At 39.8% G+C, this 17,703-nt stretch overlaps 1 protein-coding gene and 1 long non-coding RNA gene across 5 annotated transcripts in view; one reads left to right on the plus strand and one right to left on the minus strand.

Moving 5' to 3' along the window:
• LOC122570056 (protein kinase C-binding protein NELL1-like) overlaps nt 1–9,992 on the minus strand; it is an 87,188-nt gene extending 77,196 nt beyond the window's left edge. For 2 of the 4 annotated variants that reach the window (XM_043731899.1, XM_043731898.1), the window contains exon 1: nt 7,346–9,992. In XM_043731899.1, the coding sequence (XP_043587834.1) occupies nt 7,346–7,670 (325 nt within the window). In that variant the 5' untranslated portion in view covers nt 7,671–9,992. The remainder of the gene's footprint in view (nt 1–7,345) is intronic. The other 2 variants (XM_043731900.1, XM_043731901.1) reach the window with 2 other exon arrangements.
• Nucleotides 3,005–7,337, plus strand: LOC122570074. The gene is made up of 3 exons (XR_006317699.1): nt 3,005–3,792; nt 3,959–5,315; nt 6,918–7,337. It is a non-coding gene; the product is annotated as an uncharacterized LOC122570074 (long non-coding RNA).
• Nucleotides 9,993–17,703: the final 7,711 nt, after the last annotated feature.

Below are 17,703 nucleotides of genomic sequence, written 5' to 3' on the forward strand. Positions count from 1 at the left end.
ACCTACCAAGACTCGTCAAGAGTTTCAAGAATTTTAATCCTCGAATCACGTTCCGAGTGATTCCGAATTTCTCGCCATCTATACAATTGAGATTCAAAGCGATTCCAAGTATTTCAGATCCCATCGCTAGAAACAATATTACGATAAAGCGTATCTCTATATTGCATTGTATCAACCTAACATTTCGTCTCTGTGTAAAAGTTGCCTCTATGCGAAATTAAGGTGTATTCACACTTGGAGCTCGTATCTAATCGCGCCTATTATTGCCGACTGAATTATGCTCGTTCACCGATTTTACTGTTCTCGCGAGACGGAATAGTACAATGATCATACTGTGAATGTACGAAACCATTACAATAAACCGGTCCCATTGGCTGGTGTCTGGCGCCTGGCCTCACAAAGCCCGCCCTTAAGCTTGTCGGGAAAAGTTCAAGAACAAGCAACATTTGTCCACTGTCGCACATACTTAACGACTGCTAGTGATCGTGGTCCAATTACTTGTACGATATACACCCTAATAATTTATGAAAAACATGGATTTGTTTACTCGTTTTATGGTTATGTTTACGACATTAATTGCGTGTATTTCGTTATGAAGACGTGTCATAATTGTTCCAAGTTCGTTTCACAATTTTATGACTGTGATAAATCGAAGACGTATTTTGCAATACTTGTTACTCTTCTTATTCGTATTGAATAATAAATTTTTCTTCTTTTCTTTCTTCTATCGGATAGTAGATTTTTATCTGCTTCGTTCGTATTAGATAGCCAATTTTTAATTAACCCAGAATCTTTCATGACTCTAGCGGAATACTAATTTTGGTTACAGCATCGCAAAATAATTGCAAATAGAAATATCTCGTAGCTGTTTTTAAATTGCTTGAAGGTATTTTAGTGAATTTATTTAATGTTCTCGGGGTATTCAAAGTGCGCGAAAATTACGTCAAACCTGAATATGAATTTGTATGGTAGCTCGAAAAACAATTCCAGGATTAATTCACATCGGGCAGCAATTTTCTGATAAAATTGTGTAAGATATTAAATCGGTAGGTAAACAATTTGTGAAAATACTGTGTGCACCTTTTACGTACATTTTTGAAATGATATCGAGCCAGTCGGCGGAAAAACAGAATTTCCGTGAACACGTCGAATTTTGGCCGAGAACGAGGCCACGCTGAACTTTTCGGGATGATGGATGCAAAACAACTGCGGTAAAGCACCTCGAAAGAGAGAGAGAGAGAGAGAGAAAATCGAGAACGTCGAAACGTTGAAACTTTGTATGCAATTTTATTCGAGTATCCTGCAGAAATATAGGAAATGTATATTATTATACTTAAAACGATTAAAAACAAGTGATGAACGAATAATCTATTCCGACCGAGTTTATTCATGCAGTTAGTCGACCTTGACAATCGAGAACTTTGCCGACTCCGTTTCTCCGATCTAGAAATTAAGTCATCGTCAACTGTTCGTTGCATCGTTTCATCTCGATTTCCTAATTTCGTGTTAATAATTCGTAACGTCGTATTTCTTGGAAATCATTACATAAAATACATAGAAATACATAGGAATTCATAGTGAAATATAGTGAAGTGTAAGTGTGTAAATCTGTGCAGTTGGCAACATATTCATCCTCCAAGTAATGTATCTTCTTTTTTGTCATACGAAGACTATGTATTTATTTATTTATTTATTCACTCACTGTGTATCTTATTTATGTGCTCGCAAGTTGACACAGTACGGAATTAATAATTACGTGTTGATTAGAGGGACAGATATAGGGACAATGACGTAATTGGCGTAGTNTGCGAGCTTCGAATTAGAAACTCTTCTCTGCAAATACATAATATCCTTGTCTTTATTTCGTCTAAACTACAAAATTAATATTTATACGTTTACAGGTTGACGCAGTACGAAATTAATAATTACGCGTTGATTAGAGGGACAGATATAGGGACAATGACGTAATTGGCGTAGTTGCGAGCTTCGAATTAGAAACTCTTCTTTTCAAATACATAATATCCTTGTCTTTATTTCACCTAACTACAAAATTAATATTTATGCGTTTACAGGTTGACGCAGTACGAAATTAATAATTACGTGTTGATTAGAGGGACAGATATAGGGACAATGACGTAATTGGCGTAGTTGTGAGCTTCGAATTAGAAACTTTTCTCCACAAATATAGCAAGTATCTTGGTTTTCGTTATATTTAGAGTACGAAATTAATACGTATGTTGTTATAAGTTGACACAGTACGAAATTAAGAACTATGCGTTAATTACAGTGATAGATATAGGGACATAGAATGGAAAGGTATCGATCTGAAAAGGGACCGGATCTAATTTACGATAAAGTAAAATCGGGAAACCGGCTCGTGTCTCATAAGATAGGGGAGCGGTGATGGTCTCTGACTCACCCTTGGTGAGAAAGAATTACGAGCATCGAATGTTCTTGTCATAGAAGTTCTGGGTTTTTCTTAGAAGTCTACATTTACCCATGTTGCGTTTGTCTCATGGGAGCTCATGAGACGGAAGGAACTCTGCTTACACTGTCTTCGATTGCGCAATGCTAATACGAATCATGACAGATTTGAAGGAACAATCACCTATTTATACTTTGCGCTGCATTTAATAAACTCGAAAGATTCTTGAAACTTTTTCTGTTTATTCCATATTGATAAAGATTAGATACCGAAGATCTCTTTCGTTGATTTTTCTTAGAGTATTCGATGAAGATACTGTACCGAATTAAATGAAACAAAGAATATTGGGAAGAATCACAGTTGTCGATATATCTTCCTTGAAAGTATAATAATTTTATCAAACGCTTCTACACATTTTTAATACATTGTAAACAAACGAAAAGTTAGCAAATCCTAACTCTGTTCTATTATTAAAAAAGAACATTTAATCGATACTTAGTAGCTCATAGTCAAATAGAAGAAAGAAAAGAAACCTCTAAATATCTCATCTCGTTAATTCCACCCTGCAAGAAGCCCAGGCAATAGAAACGTCTTAAAAACGAATATTTAATTGGTCTTTAATCTCTACCTTGATATTCAGTACCTTATAAGCAAACACAACGAATTAAAAACTCGTTTCATTAATTCCACCCTGAGGCCAAGCTCGCCCAATAGAAATGCAGAAAAGAGAACACGGTCAAGAAACATTAGTTTCTCCTCCATATAGACGTATCCCCTCTCCACAGCAGAGCTTTGCAAACTTTGCACGCCACAGTGTGGCTATCGATCAGACGCCGTCCAGAAAATGATGCATTACGTAAAACTTCTCTCAACCTCTCCGCCTTGTATCCCGCAATAAGGCTTTTAATTTGCAGCCCACAACCGTGTCAGTGATCCAACGTCTTCGTCGACTATTCCCAACAACGAGCGGACTCGGCTCGGTTCGCCTTAAGGCGGTAATCACCAAGAAACGAGCAAAAATTTATCGCAGCCAGGTGTCGGCGGGGGACGACGCGAGAAACGACGCAGAATATCTATTATATCCGTCTTCACGAGGATCGTGCGGAAGAGAGAGACAGCGATAGATCGTTCCTCTCTACGATATCTAAATTTAAGAAGTGGCACCACCACCGTTTCCTTCGATACGATTCGTGCACCACGACCGTTTGCTTCCTTCTAGATCGTGGAAAACACGACAGCAGCTCGAAAGAAGAAGGCGACGAAGAGGAGGAGGAAAGGTGGGCGGTGGCGATTAACGCTAAAGGCAGCAACAATGACCAGAATGATCGATTCGTGATTTTTCGCAATAATTTGATAGATTTACCATGGTAAGCTTTGGAAATTTCGAACGATTCTTTACAAAATATATGGAACAAAAGTTTGCCATTTACCTTCAACTACGTATCTTCTTGCTCTTTCTCTCTTCTTTCTTTTTCTTGGATATCGTCCGTTTTGATTTCTTCGATACGAGTCTCGCATTTTAATCGTCGGCAGTTGTAGCGTTAAGATAGAAATAGACGGATAGACGAACAGAAGGAAGATGGATGGCGGGGCAACGAGATGAAGAGGAGGGCAAAGAGATGCGACGAAGAGGTAACGGTATGCGAAAAAATGTACTCTTGGCACTTGGCTTCGGCAGACGACGAGATAAATAGCGCGCGTGGGTGCGGCTCGCCGATGTCTACGGGCCACACGCCACGTTTCCACCGGAACGCGTCAGCCACGAAGACCGAGAGAATGAGAGGGAGCCGAGGAAAACACAGCCGGAGGTGGCCGTCGAACGGCCTGCACGTTTTCCACGGAAAATATCGCTTTTTCACCGTCTTTTGTCGCATTCACCAGTCTCGCACAATGCATCCAAACGTGTGTATCTAAACGGTTCCGTTGCTTGTGCAGTGCTTTAGAACATGGTTTTTGTGAACACGGTTTGCAGTTACTTACGTGGATCATACGTTAAAACGACTACTAGACGTTGGTGCGGACTTTTATCACGTTTGTGAGAAACTTCAAGATGTAAAAATCGACGGAATATGCAGGAATATATAATATATACAAAATAGATCACACCGCTTATAATTTTCAACAATTTAAAACGAATCTCTATGGAAATGTTATCTCTTCGGTTGCATTCATAAGAATATTAACAGTCGATGAAAAGAAGTCGAAAAAGAACTCGTCGTTGGGAAGATTAATGTTAAAGTTCGCTTAGACCGGACTGAAATCAACGACCCAGCTTCCTGCACATTTAAATTCCATCCTGTGTTAAAACGAACGCTGAATAAGCAGATAGTCGAGCGATTCGATTGACGAAAATCGCGAAAACTAAGGTGCAGAGGGCGAGTCTCGTGCAACAGTTTCCTCGACACTGGATTTTGACGCAATGCGTCACATGCTTACTGTCACCACTTGCCACTTGACTATTCGTCGAAGAAAAAGTCGACCTAAAAAGCGCTGAATGCACACCTAGCTTTCTGGCCCATCCGCGCCTCTTTTTCCACTTCCCTTCGCTCTTTCAATTAATCTTCCTTAATTTCCTCCGATTTTTTTCACCGATTTTTCTCCACGACGAATGAATGAAACGAGAGACGAAAAAAATAAAAGGGAAGAGGAGAAACCGGATAAAAAAAAGAAGGAAAAAACGTGAAGAGAGGGAGGCGCGTAACGAATCACGAAACGGAGCAGCAGCATTTTAATAATACACGTATCTGCATGCTCGAGTGGAGACGTTGCAGGCGCCAACATGCCTGTGAATATTTCTCTTATTTTCCCGGCGGACAGGCCGTGCTGTTTACTTTTCGTATTTCGACCAGCCGGTCAGCGTGCTTCGAGCTTTTTGACAATAACTACGAAGGTATGTAGGAGTTCGTTGATTTAATAGGTTACCCTTAGATAATCCGCAATAATGCGCCAAGTTTCGCGACACTTTCAAAATGTTCTCACGTAGATTGTATACAGTGAACAGCTGAAATATTTTTACACCGTTGCATTTATTATATCATTTATATAATATTGATATTAAGTCAAGTCCAAGCATAAGTATAAGTCCTTCGTATTACCTGACAGTTCTTTCGTATGGCTACGAGAATTTAATGCTATGAAAATTAGATGCGCATGATAAGAAAGAGCCTGATTGAAAAATAAAGCTGTATACAAATGTGTATTTCGTATTTGTATAGCCATTGTAGTCGGAACAAATACGAATGTAATTTTCGAATTGAAACAATCGGTAGGTTCCCATGTCAACGTTCAATCGAAATAAGAAATACAGATTAGGCGATAGATGACTAGAAGATGGTTAGTAAGAGAGGAAGAAGAAAAATGAAACGGTCTCATAGGTCTCATCGTGATAAATAGACTGAGGATTTTGATGCATTTAGAGGAAGTTTGAAGGTGCGAAAAATATTTGATGCGATAAATATTCAGTGGCAATATCGAATTAAGTTGCACTTCTTTTAATTACATTCATAAAGCGATGGATCTGCATAAATATCCGCACTCCAATGATAAAGATTAACTGAACGATAATTGATAATACCTTCGGTACTTTACGTCGTTTAGAAATAGAAATAAATTATTCGCGAAGATTAAAGTAATTGATTTTGACGAGACAAACTCAAGCGTCTCGAAGTAATTGATATTTAATATGATAAACAGGCAAACGTGGTAAAGTAATAATGAATGATACCTTTCATCGGTCTATGAAAAAGTCTTATTTCAAAGACAGAAACTTCTGTTATCGTAATATGCTTATTGCTGATTGAATTTTCGTTAGCCACAGTGTTATATTCTAACAAGCAATTTTCCCAAATGAACTCCATAAACACGGTGATTAATTATATAAAATAGCATATTTGAAGTTTCTTTACTTTCGTGTCGAGGAGCAAACGTGATGACAAGATGAATAATGCTATACGATTATAAAATCGTTTAATCTTGTGAAACATTATCAAATATAATTCGTAAGATCTTACAAACTAGATATTACCATTCATCGCATGTGCATGGTATGATAAATTATTAGATCTACAAAATTTATTCATCTGTAAATTATCCTGCGAGTCTCATTCTTACGGATTATGCTATTATCAATTGTCAAGAAGAAGAAAGTTTCTTTCTTGAAATTTCACGAGCTCTTATCCACCTTCCTAGTCTAAGTTACATCCAAATCGATGTCAAATATACTTCGTAAAAAGTACGTGCCAACTCCGGTGCAAGACTTTCGCAGAAAACATGTTAAACTTATTGGAGGTGGGTCGCGACCCCCTAGAGGGAGAAACGGCCTTGAGCACCGATTGATTCCGCAGAGACTATAGTCTCACCGATTCTCCAAGCGTTCTACTCTACTCCACACCTTTTAACCCATTCGCGTAGCATTCAACGTTTCATCCTAATTAATTTACAATAATCTACTTCTAAGAATTGCTCGTAATTTGGCTATATTGTCATGTTACAGATACTCCGTGTTTCGTATCTAGCAAGCTATTTCGTCTGCTCCATTTAACGTTACACATTCGTTCGTTGCAATACTCGAATACCAGAATTTGTCAAATTCTCCATTAAATTCTAGCAACGAGATAAAAATCCATATTCTTCTGTGTCAAAATTAATCCAATACAATTATTCCTTTTAAGATACGCAAGTAACTAAAATTTCAAAAAATCTTCACCGAATTACGGATACTAAATTATGCAACATAAACGTCTAATCACAAACTATACAAAATACAAATGCGGTCTCTTCTCTGTTCCATCCTTCGGAAGCAAATTATCATAGAACAAGGAACCACAAATTTTCCCAGGACTTACTAAGAATCAATCTGAACAAACAATTGAATCCCCACGGAATCAGAGAGACAGTGGTTGAAATAATCTTAAAACTTACCAGGAGAGACGGCGAGTGCGAAGAAGGCAGCGGCAGTGGCGAGTAGCAGTATCCTAATCGCGTTTCCGCCGGTTCGTCTTCTGCCAGGCCTCGGAGCGGCGTGACAACCAATCCGATGACCATTTTTCTCGTTCGATTGCACATCGAGGACAACGTACGCCGGCTCGTGATACTGAAGTTCGTCCTCGTTGTCGGCGTCGTCCGCGACGCCGGGCGCCGCGGCAACGCGTCTACGTCGTCGTGGCCGTGGTGATCGCGGCTGCTGAAGGTCGCTGGCACTGCAGCTGCTGCCGATTGTACGGTCGATTACCGGACCGTAATACATGGCCTGCAGGAGCGACCACTGCCGTGCCACCGGGGGCTGCACTCGTCAGCGTGTCCTCGTCGCAACGACGCCGTACGAAACCGGGACTGCGGCTCCGCAAGCACCAGCGGTGTCCTTACCTACGACACCCAGCGATCTCAAGGATCCGCGGCCGCGAGGCATCACCACGACCTGGCGCAAGCCGAATCACCACCAGCACACCCGGCACCAACCACCAACTCGTGATCCTTTTCTCTTCTTCTTCCTCTTCTTTCCTTTCAGAATCTTTACAGAAAGCTTGTCTCTTTCTCCTTCGTTGTGTGTTTCGTTCTTACAGTTTAGGATCTAATCGGTGAACTTGTATTTCAATCGTTTTTTCAAGTTATTCGATGCTTCTTTGATGTAGGTTATTTATATACGTTTTTTAATCAGAATACATACATATACATATATATATATATAGGTTGAGTTTTAGTATCCTTATGGGTGTTCGAGATGGATCACTGGTGCTTTCATTTTTGTAATTGTTTCGCGTATATGTGTACGTATACGTTGGTTTCACTGGGAGAATCGGTGGAAACACGAATGGAGAAGGAGGTAAGGTGTAGACACCCCGACGGGACTCGACGTCGGTGAAGAGGAGGCACCGCGTGCGACCCGGCACTCCTACGCGCGTCGACGTCGGAGGGAAGAAACCCTCTAAACGAAAGCGTACACGCTATATTACCGGCGACACGTCGCGGCTCTCGCGGTATACGTGCACGAGTGTGCGGCCCCGTGCGTGTAAGGGAGTAGCGAAAGGGTTCGTCGCACTCGCTAGTCAAACCCTTTTTCCTCTTTTTTCCTTTCTCTCCTTTTTCCTTTTTTTTTTTTTTCGTTGCCCACGCGAATTCTTTTTCTCTCCCTCTCTCTTCCTCTGTTACACTAATAAAAAAAAAAACGTTCTTCTCGTACAGTTGAGAGCCGTAGTTCACAGAGCACCGTGTGTGTCACGCATCACCTTCTGTCACACACTTCTACCTTCTTCCCTTATCAATTCCCTGTTTTCTTTCTCTCTTTCTTTCTTCGTCTCCTGTTCCACGGCCGGCTCTTCCACGTCTTAATCCTCACAACGTTCGAACAACGGCAGCAGCGACCGGCTGCGGCTCGTCGTGTGTCCAGCGCGCCTGGACACTACCACCGTCCGGCAGGAAGTGTCGACTGCCACGAGGTGGACACCTCTGCGAGCCTCTGCCAGCGGCAGCAGCACCAGCGAGACAGCGGCGACGACGACGGCGGCAGCGCTAGGCAGCACCGCCGGTTCTGGTAGCAGTGGCGGTAGTAGCGGCACTGGCAGCTGCAGCTGGTGGTGCACCGGCGCATCCGGATACACCACGCATTCGTATACGAAACTCAAGTCACGTCTAACCGTGTCTATCTCGTGTCTAACGTCTTCACTTTGTTAATTGATCAAAACCGCTTCACTTTGCCATTTCATTCCCTATTATCGTTCGATTATTCTAAATATCTCTATATATAGTATCTTCCTTTTTAGCTCGTGTGCCTCCGAAATACCAATTGTTTCATACGTTTATAGCTATATTTATGTATACACGTGTATATTTTTATTGAAAGTAATTCGACGAACTTCAAAATCGTGACTCGAAAGAGAAACACGAATGCCTGATCCGTTCTGGCGGAGTCTTCCAAGTGTACTGAGCCGGTGTGGACACACTGGCCGCGTGTCGTGTCGTGTGCGGCAACGTCAGTACCAGCCAGTAGTAGAGGCCAAGTCTGTCGCTGTCTAAGCCAGGCAAGGCACTCGAGGCTGGCAGCACCACGACGCGGTGGTCTCTGGTCGCGCGACTGCTAAGCGGTTCGGCTACGTCCGTGGCGAGCTCGTGCGAGGCCCGCAACGCTCTCTTCGGCCACACGTTCGACTCGCGCGCAGGCGGCAAACACGAGCGCGCGCGCGCGCCTCAGCTTTCGTTCTTTCTCCCTCCGACTTGGTAAGATGAAACAGGATAGGCAGTTTCGAGGTTGGAGTGTGTATGTATCGTTGGTGGTAGTTGGAGATGGCTCGAGAACGGAGAGAAGCGCGGCTCTGTCGGTCGACTCGTACTTTCGGGTATACAGCAGCGCCGCGACGCGCTCCAACAGCACGTCGGGACGCCCCTCGATACCCCGCCGATGCCATCGGCCTGGCCCGAAATCGATGCCCCGCAACGCGACGTCTCGAAACCACCCCCTCGTTGCCGACCTGTGAGCCATCAAGCGCTGCTATACTCGCACTCTCTTTCTCTCTCTCTCTCTCGTGTTATCTCTTTACGTTTCTTCTTTACATTATACGTATCTTTACGATCCGCTTGCTTTTGTTCTTTCCTTTCTTCTTTTGCTTTTCTTGTACGTAGTGTTGTATTTTTTTTTCTTTTTTTGTCTAAGATATTCTTCTTTACTGTAGTACGTAGCCTTATCTTTCAGTGCAACATTTTTCCATCATACCTCTATACGTTTCATTCTGTAGTATTAAATTTTTTCAAGTCAGGATACTTACGAATAATAGGAAATTTCATATACTTGGATCTAATTAATTAATAACGCTATAATAAATACAATGGTACTTTCTGTAGCCATTATATTCGGACTGAGGTTTCTTAGATACATTTTATCATGTTTCGCTCGTTTCTTACATTCAGCTCTTTCTCTTCCTCTCTCCTTCACACTATAACTTCTATCTTTGCCCTTCTAGATCTTGTTACATGTTAATATTGTTTTACACGTTTCTTACCATTAATTCGTCGACCAGTGCTGTCTTGTTCGTCTCTCTTGTTCTCCTTAGAATTTAGGCCATTTTCATTTTCTTACGTGATCCTTAATATCCTCTCTGCGATTTCTTAGTTCTCTTGATCGATTAGGCTCTTTCTCTTTATCGCACTATAATTACTACTCTTCTTCCTTTAAATCCTTCCGTGGTACTGACATACATCTTGATGTAGCCTTTCTTATGTTTCTTTCGTTTTCTTTCTTCCAATTTTCTTTCCTGCGACTATTGTCTAACTTCCTTCCTTGGATAATACTGTCTTTGTCTTAGTCGAGGTTCAGAGGGTGTGTAGGTGTGGTGGTTCTGACCGTTGCATCGTACCTAGACAGGGTCGTGCCTTTTCTTCGTGGACGAACGGATACGTATTCTCTTTTTACAGCGGGATACATGAATGGTGTACCATGAACGGTGGTGTCGTGTGACACGGATCGATCGCGGAAACTAATAGCCTGCATCGATGAGAGAATTGCGTTGCAATTGGCGTTTTGTAAAATTCGCTTGTTCCGGGGGACGATGTTGAATAATCATCCATTATTACGTCACAGTACCCATATACAATTTTCTGTAATCCCTTGCTTTATAATCTTTTTTGATAGCTGTTTAAAGCAACGTCAATTGTTAACTCAGATGAAAAATTATACATAATTTATAGTTAAAAATTCTTGACCTGAAAAATTGCAACTGTAGTTCACGTCCTAACCGAACACTGTTGCAAACTCAATTTGCCTTTGTTTTTCACGTTCCTCCAAGTAACAACATAATCCCTTTGTTCGAGTCTACATTGAATGGATTAATTACATTTTTTGCGACAATTAGTAAATTAATAAATTCTTTTTCCTGTGAAAAATCTAATCGAAATTTGTAACGTGCAATAAGGTTCTTTCAACTTATGGAACAGTAGATCTCAAGGTAACATTTAAAAAGACTATAGTGTCCTGAAGACTATTGTAAGATTCCACTGTAAAAGACTGCATACCTCATTGTAAAATGTTTTATTCAATTTATTTCGTTATTAATAGAAAGATCTATCACATAATCGTGCACTGTTAAACTTGGTACTTTAGATGCGATAAAGTTATTACTGCGGTAAATAACATAATTCGTACTTAGGTCAAAGTTGACCGCGACCCATAAAAATCTGTCGCAACTTTCTGCCCATTTTTCCCGGAGTTGGCACACGGTAACCGGCACAAGTGAAACGCCCTTTTGTCGGATTGCCTATTACGAACGACGTATCCAAGTCTCCAGAAAATGGCTCACCGGCGAAATAAAATGATGCAATCAGTCGAACTCAAACTCCAGAAGCGACCAATTATAAAACTCTCGTAACTCGTTATCAAGCATCTCCATAACAAGCCATACCATAAATCACGGTATTCACAAAAATGAGCAGTTCCATTCGTCATAAACCACGTTTTGTACCTGCAAGATGTGCAATCAGTCACAAAAGTCTACACGCTATACAGCCCGTTTTCGAAATGTTATAACTGATCTGTGGATCTTTGTATCATGTTGCAAATTTATGTTTTTACAATCACACCCCTTTAAATATTACAACGACCATTTTATCTTTCCATAAATGCAACAACATCCGCGTAAAATTTTCTCAACGAAGTTTGCATCCAAAGATTGCGAATTTTATTGTAAAATAATTAATTATTTTTCTCCGGACTCTGTAGTAAAGTAAAGTAAAACTTTTACTATGTATTCTGGGTTTCTTTCACTTGCATGAAAAAATAATTCTAGTCGAGTAATCATTCCCCTGATAATCCCAAGTAATTATGAACGGGATGCGTGTAAAATTTTGTAATCTGACGTAATCGTGACGAATGCTTTCTGCAATCTGACGTAATCCAAGAAAAGACGTACCGTTCCAATCTGAAGCTAGGGCAGTCCAAATGTTTTCCGCTCACATCCTCCATCCTCGTTCCAGAAACCACTTCCGTCTTCTGTAAAAAAAATTTATTAAATTATACTACGTACTTCTTCTCTAAAAAAAGAAAATATATTGCAGAAATGTCCTCAGACTCTGCGGAACGTAGCAATTAAATAGGAACTGTACGTATAGGACATCTAAAACGTAAGTAATACGCAAAACCAGGCAAAGTACATTTTTCCTTAGAATCAAATTGACACGAAGCTGAAAAGGTTTCAAGATGTTCGCCAAGAAATTCTCCAACTACTGAGCTGTGAATATGTATGCAGATTTATATTTTTATGAATATAAAAAAATTATTAAACGGTAAAAAATTATTTTGCCTGCTAAGCATCATAGAGAAGTGTTATATTTTGGATAATTTATACAGTTTCCTATATTCTCTGCATTTGTACACATTTAAAATTCTTATAAACGCATAGAGATCTGCAGTAATTAGTAATGTAGCAATTACACGTTCCAGCGCTGGAACGTTTAAACCTTAACTGCCCGTCTAAATTCATTTTATAGCCACGCTATGTCGTTTCCTCCTACAATGCCAATAAACCAAAGAGTCGCCAGCATCAGGAGAACCGTCTGTTCTCCCGCGAGATTTCCGTGGAAAGCGGGACACGCCGCGCGTTCCATCCTGAGTCGCCTTGGAGATGCTCCGAGCAGCCAGAGGAGTCAATAGACTCTACGTTGCGGCAGATGTACGTATCGATTTTGGAACGTTGATTCGCGCGTGTTCCAGAACGATACCGTTGCCCCCCAGTGCCATAGACAGGGACGTACAAGAGAGATACACGGTGTTTCGTGATCATTTTTCGAACGACGATCCTTTTTTCCCAATGAACGACAAAGTTCACAGTTTGGCAGCAGGCATGCGGGACGAGACAGGGGGTTTTGAGAGCACCTGGAGGCCACTGGGTGGCCGGCATCGCCCTCGCCAGGTGGTTGCAACTTGTTGTTGCGGCTGCCCGAGTCTATTGTCACGAGGACTCTATGGTGTCGCAATATTCGCGTGCTTGACTCATTGACTGGCGATTCTGCTAGTTTGCTTGTTGGTGAATTGATAATTATGATTTGTCGATTTTCAGGCAAACAGGGGGATTTGAAATTGTTAAACTATATATATATAAATATAAAATATCGAAATATCTAGATATATGTATATGTGTATTGAAAATATGTGAATATTTTGGTATTTATGAGACGTTTAAAGGTACAGAAATACATAGAACACATGCAATGGCTAAAGATAAGGAATATCAAAATTATTCAAAAATATTCACATAATAAAGAAACAACAAACGGATAATACATAGAAGCAGAGAAAGTATAGTATCTATTCTAATTATAATACTTCATTGGTGGAACAAATCTACTTAGATCCTACTTAGATCCCGTTTCTTTAGTCGTGTTCATAAAAATATGAATTTGCATAAACATTCACAGTCTAGTGATCAGAGTTTAGATTTGGCTTGGTGATATTTGGGTTAGCGACGGGGTTAGTGTCCTTAGCAATTGAAGTATGGATTTTCTTGATGCGTGCTGACGACTGGAAAGCCGTTTCGACGATAGATGGTCCTGATTAAGAACGAGAGACTTGTTTATGGCGTTCCGTTCCTTCGCCTTGCTTCACTTGCAGATCGGAATTTCTGTACGTGATTTCTCTCTTGGAATTAGTTTGCTGGCTACTTTAGTTGCATACAACAGTCTCTTAATTCTCTCTCTATCCTCATCTTTCCTACTCTAGTTTTAAATCTCTTCCTTCCAATCGTACTACGAACAAATACAAGATGGTCAGCGACGTATGTTGAAAATCACGCATTTAAGGAAGAAATTTCGTGGAAATGGAAAGACAGGCGCAGCTGTGTTCTATGGATCATTTACGATGCTCGTTGCCTTCGGCTGTGAGTTGATACGTCCTTCGGGCACGATCCCATTGTCCATAGTGAAAGGAATACGTGGACTCGATCTTCCGCAAAATAAAAAGCAGCCACGGTGTGGTCACCCTTCGCGTGGCACGCGCCACGATTCACCTTTCTTCTTTTCTTTCCGTCGTGCGACCAGCCGTCGCCTTTCAGATCCCCAGGATAAGGAATCCTCCCTACTGCGAGCGGGGGAACTCTTTAGAATGTACGGTTACTTGGTTCGTGTAAGGACGAGAGATAGACAGAGAGGTCGTACGGCGTCTTTGATGTTTTCGTGACTGCCAATGGCTACTGAACGTCGCAGAACTCATTCAACTTCCTAGTTTCTTCACTGATATTGCCAGAATATCGTCACGGAGGCGTCGATTTACGTAGAAAATTGGCCCTGGCATTTGGCGTTCATACACTGTGACTCACAAAAGTATTCGAATGCTCTTAGAAACTTTGTATGTGCATATATATATATTATATGAAACATATTATTGCTAGAAAATGATATCACTGCTTAGAATATAATTTGCTGTATAATGTACAAAATTGTTCTTGGCATTCGGCGTTTATGTAGATTGGAATTTAGCTCGAGTAAAGTAAGTGCAGTTCTACTGGAATATTTTTCAAATCGATGATTATATAGTGGATTCGCTCACATATTTCAACATTTGTTATTTGAAAGTATCAGTAATCCGGAATATGCAATCTCTTAAAAGAACATGATCAATTTTTTACAATAATAAACATAGAACATGCCATTTTATGAAAATTAGAAGTGATATAGAGTACTATGATCTTAGCGCTCCATATACTTTATACCATATGTAATGTGTGTTATAAAGAAATTTGGTTTAATTTTGGTTGCTATTGTTCGGATGTTTATTATACCTTCAGATGTTATTATTCAATAATTAAATTGCAACATTTTGTCTGTACTTAAAAACAAGAATACAGGTATTTACTTTGTTTGAAAAAGAAACAGAATCTTCTTGTAATTAAATAGATAAAGGGAACAAACGAGCCGGAAGGGAGAAAAAACAGTGTATGTATTATTCCGTAGTGCACCCTATTGGTTAAACATTGCATCATATTTCGATATCGCTATTTCACCAGGGGGTGTTTTCCTCGCTGCTGCCCTTGAGGATTTAAAGAAACTGGGATAAGCGGCATCCCGCGTTGCGCCTATTCCACAGGCCGGGTCGCGACTCGCCCAAACGTCTATGATTGAACACACAAAGAAAGACAAACAACGAGACTCTCGAGGGAGCAGGTGAAAAAACCGCTGTTGCTTTTAAACCCGCGTTCGAATGTCATAATTGGTAGCAGGCTTCCTGTGTGCCCATTAAATTCACCGAAGGAGTAGTAGAAAAACAGATACATAACAGCCCTATTATATTGCTAATATTTGTTACAATGTATTTCAAAAAATATTCTGAGATTGGATTTCAATCTTTTCCAATATATCTGACACTATAAGCATCTTAAATTGTCAATCTTTGAACATTCAGGAACATACAAATTTTAATCTACAACCATCTAAACTTGGAGACATTTTATCCTGCAGAAATTCTAGAAATTAACAATTAAAATTTTACAAATTCCAAACTCTGACAAGCATAAAAATTGAAAGATTGCAACTTTCAAAAATGAAAAATTCTACGAGCTCTAGTCTATAAAAATATCAAATTCCAATGTTCTAAACATTTACTAACGTTAACATTTAACGATTACTAATTTCCCACGAACTCATACATTCTGCTAACATCTCGTATATTATTAAAACAAATCGAACAAGGTGTCCACATAACTTATGACCAATCTCCATGCATCTCGAAGGAAAGAAAGTTGTTTCGCTTTGAGAGGAAAGAAGAAGGGTGTAAGAAGGGGCTCTGCGTTGGGGGATGGCCGATACAAGTGGGACATTGAAGAAAGGGGTTAGGTCCCATACGATGACAACGGCAAAACTCGAAACGACGTCGTCGGACTTGGCTTCCGGCCATTTCCCAGCTATCGATCCACGAAGCGTTACGACGAAGCTGCCCTACGCGCAATTATAGGTGTATCGTGTGTATAATACGACCCTGGTACATGCATAGCCGGGGGATAGATCGCCGTCGGCGTACAAGGACGATCCCCGAAATTCGGCCGCGACACCGGAATCGCGAATTCTTCGATGGCCGTGCGAGGAACGCTCTATCGAGGACAGTTATACTGTTGCTTAAAACTGTTCCACCCAGGAGAGTTCCATAAACGGGTCCAATACCATCCATCTAAACATATTACTAAACATATAACAATTATTTAAAAAAATATAAATTACTATTAATTATGCGGATTTTTATGCAAATACCAATTTCTTTGTACCCAATTAAGCAAATGGAATCTATAAAATTTATTTCACCCGCTAAATATTACGATGAGTACTATACTTTTGATATTTTATATGTTTCTGCATGTCACGTACATTCTATGGATTTTTAGAATTTTAAATTTTATCAACTCTGTGAACTTATAGCCCTTCCCACGCAAATATTCAAAAGGACAAAATTATTCGATTTATTCTGCAGATAAAAGATGATTAGTTAAGTGTGATGAATGGTCGCCGCCTTGCACAATGGAGCTAATATGATTAATGAAATTTTGTAAATTGTAAGTTACAAATTATTTATGTTGATAAATTTTTCTATACAACATTAAGAAGTTTAGTCATAGAACAAATTAAATGTTAGAAGTAAAATTTATGAATGAAGAAAACTTGTAGCTTCTGATTTTATGCGTAGTATCATGAAATTACCTTTATCATTGTATCATGAAGTTACTAAGTATCATTATAACTCTAGACTTGATTCTCAGGAAACGATATTCATTTCGCAAATTTGAAATTTAATCAATATTTGTAGTTAGTATAGATAAGAAGATTGAAAGTTTTAGGAGACCTTTATAATAATTTTCTTATTAAATTTTGTTGATTTTCCAACTTTCAAAATAATTTATCTTACTGAATATAAGAATATAAAGATTGGCACGAAAGAGAAATTTATAACGTACAAATTGTACCTTGTTAATTTATTAATATTATTAAATGAAATTATATCATTAAATTATTATGCAAGAGGACCTGGGAGTCGTACTATAACCGTGTTAAAATATTATAATTTGAGATTGTTTATTCAATTATTTGTATGAATAAAACGGAATAATCAACAATGTTTATACTGAGAAATTTTTATAATAAAAGTTGGTAGAATGCAGAATTCTGACTGTAATGATTATTTCTCGTAACATATTTTGGGTGACGCGGCGTGTAAGAAAGACACAGTTCACCCACCCTACGAATGCAACACAACGGTGCGTTTCCACGTATGCGTGGAATCGATAACTGGGAATTAGTCTGACAGGCTGTCTGCCAGA

Source organism: Bombus pyrosoma, linkage group LG8 (assembly GCF_014825855.1).
Source record: "Bombus pyrosoma isolate SC7728 linkage group LG8, ASM1482585v1, whole genome shotgun sequence".
NCBI lineage: Eukaryota > Metazoa > Arthropoda > Insecta > Hymenoptera > Apidae > Bombus > Bombus pyrosoma.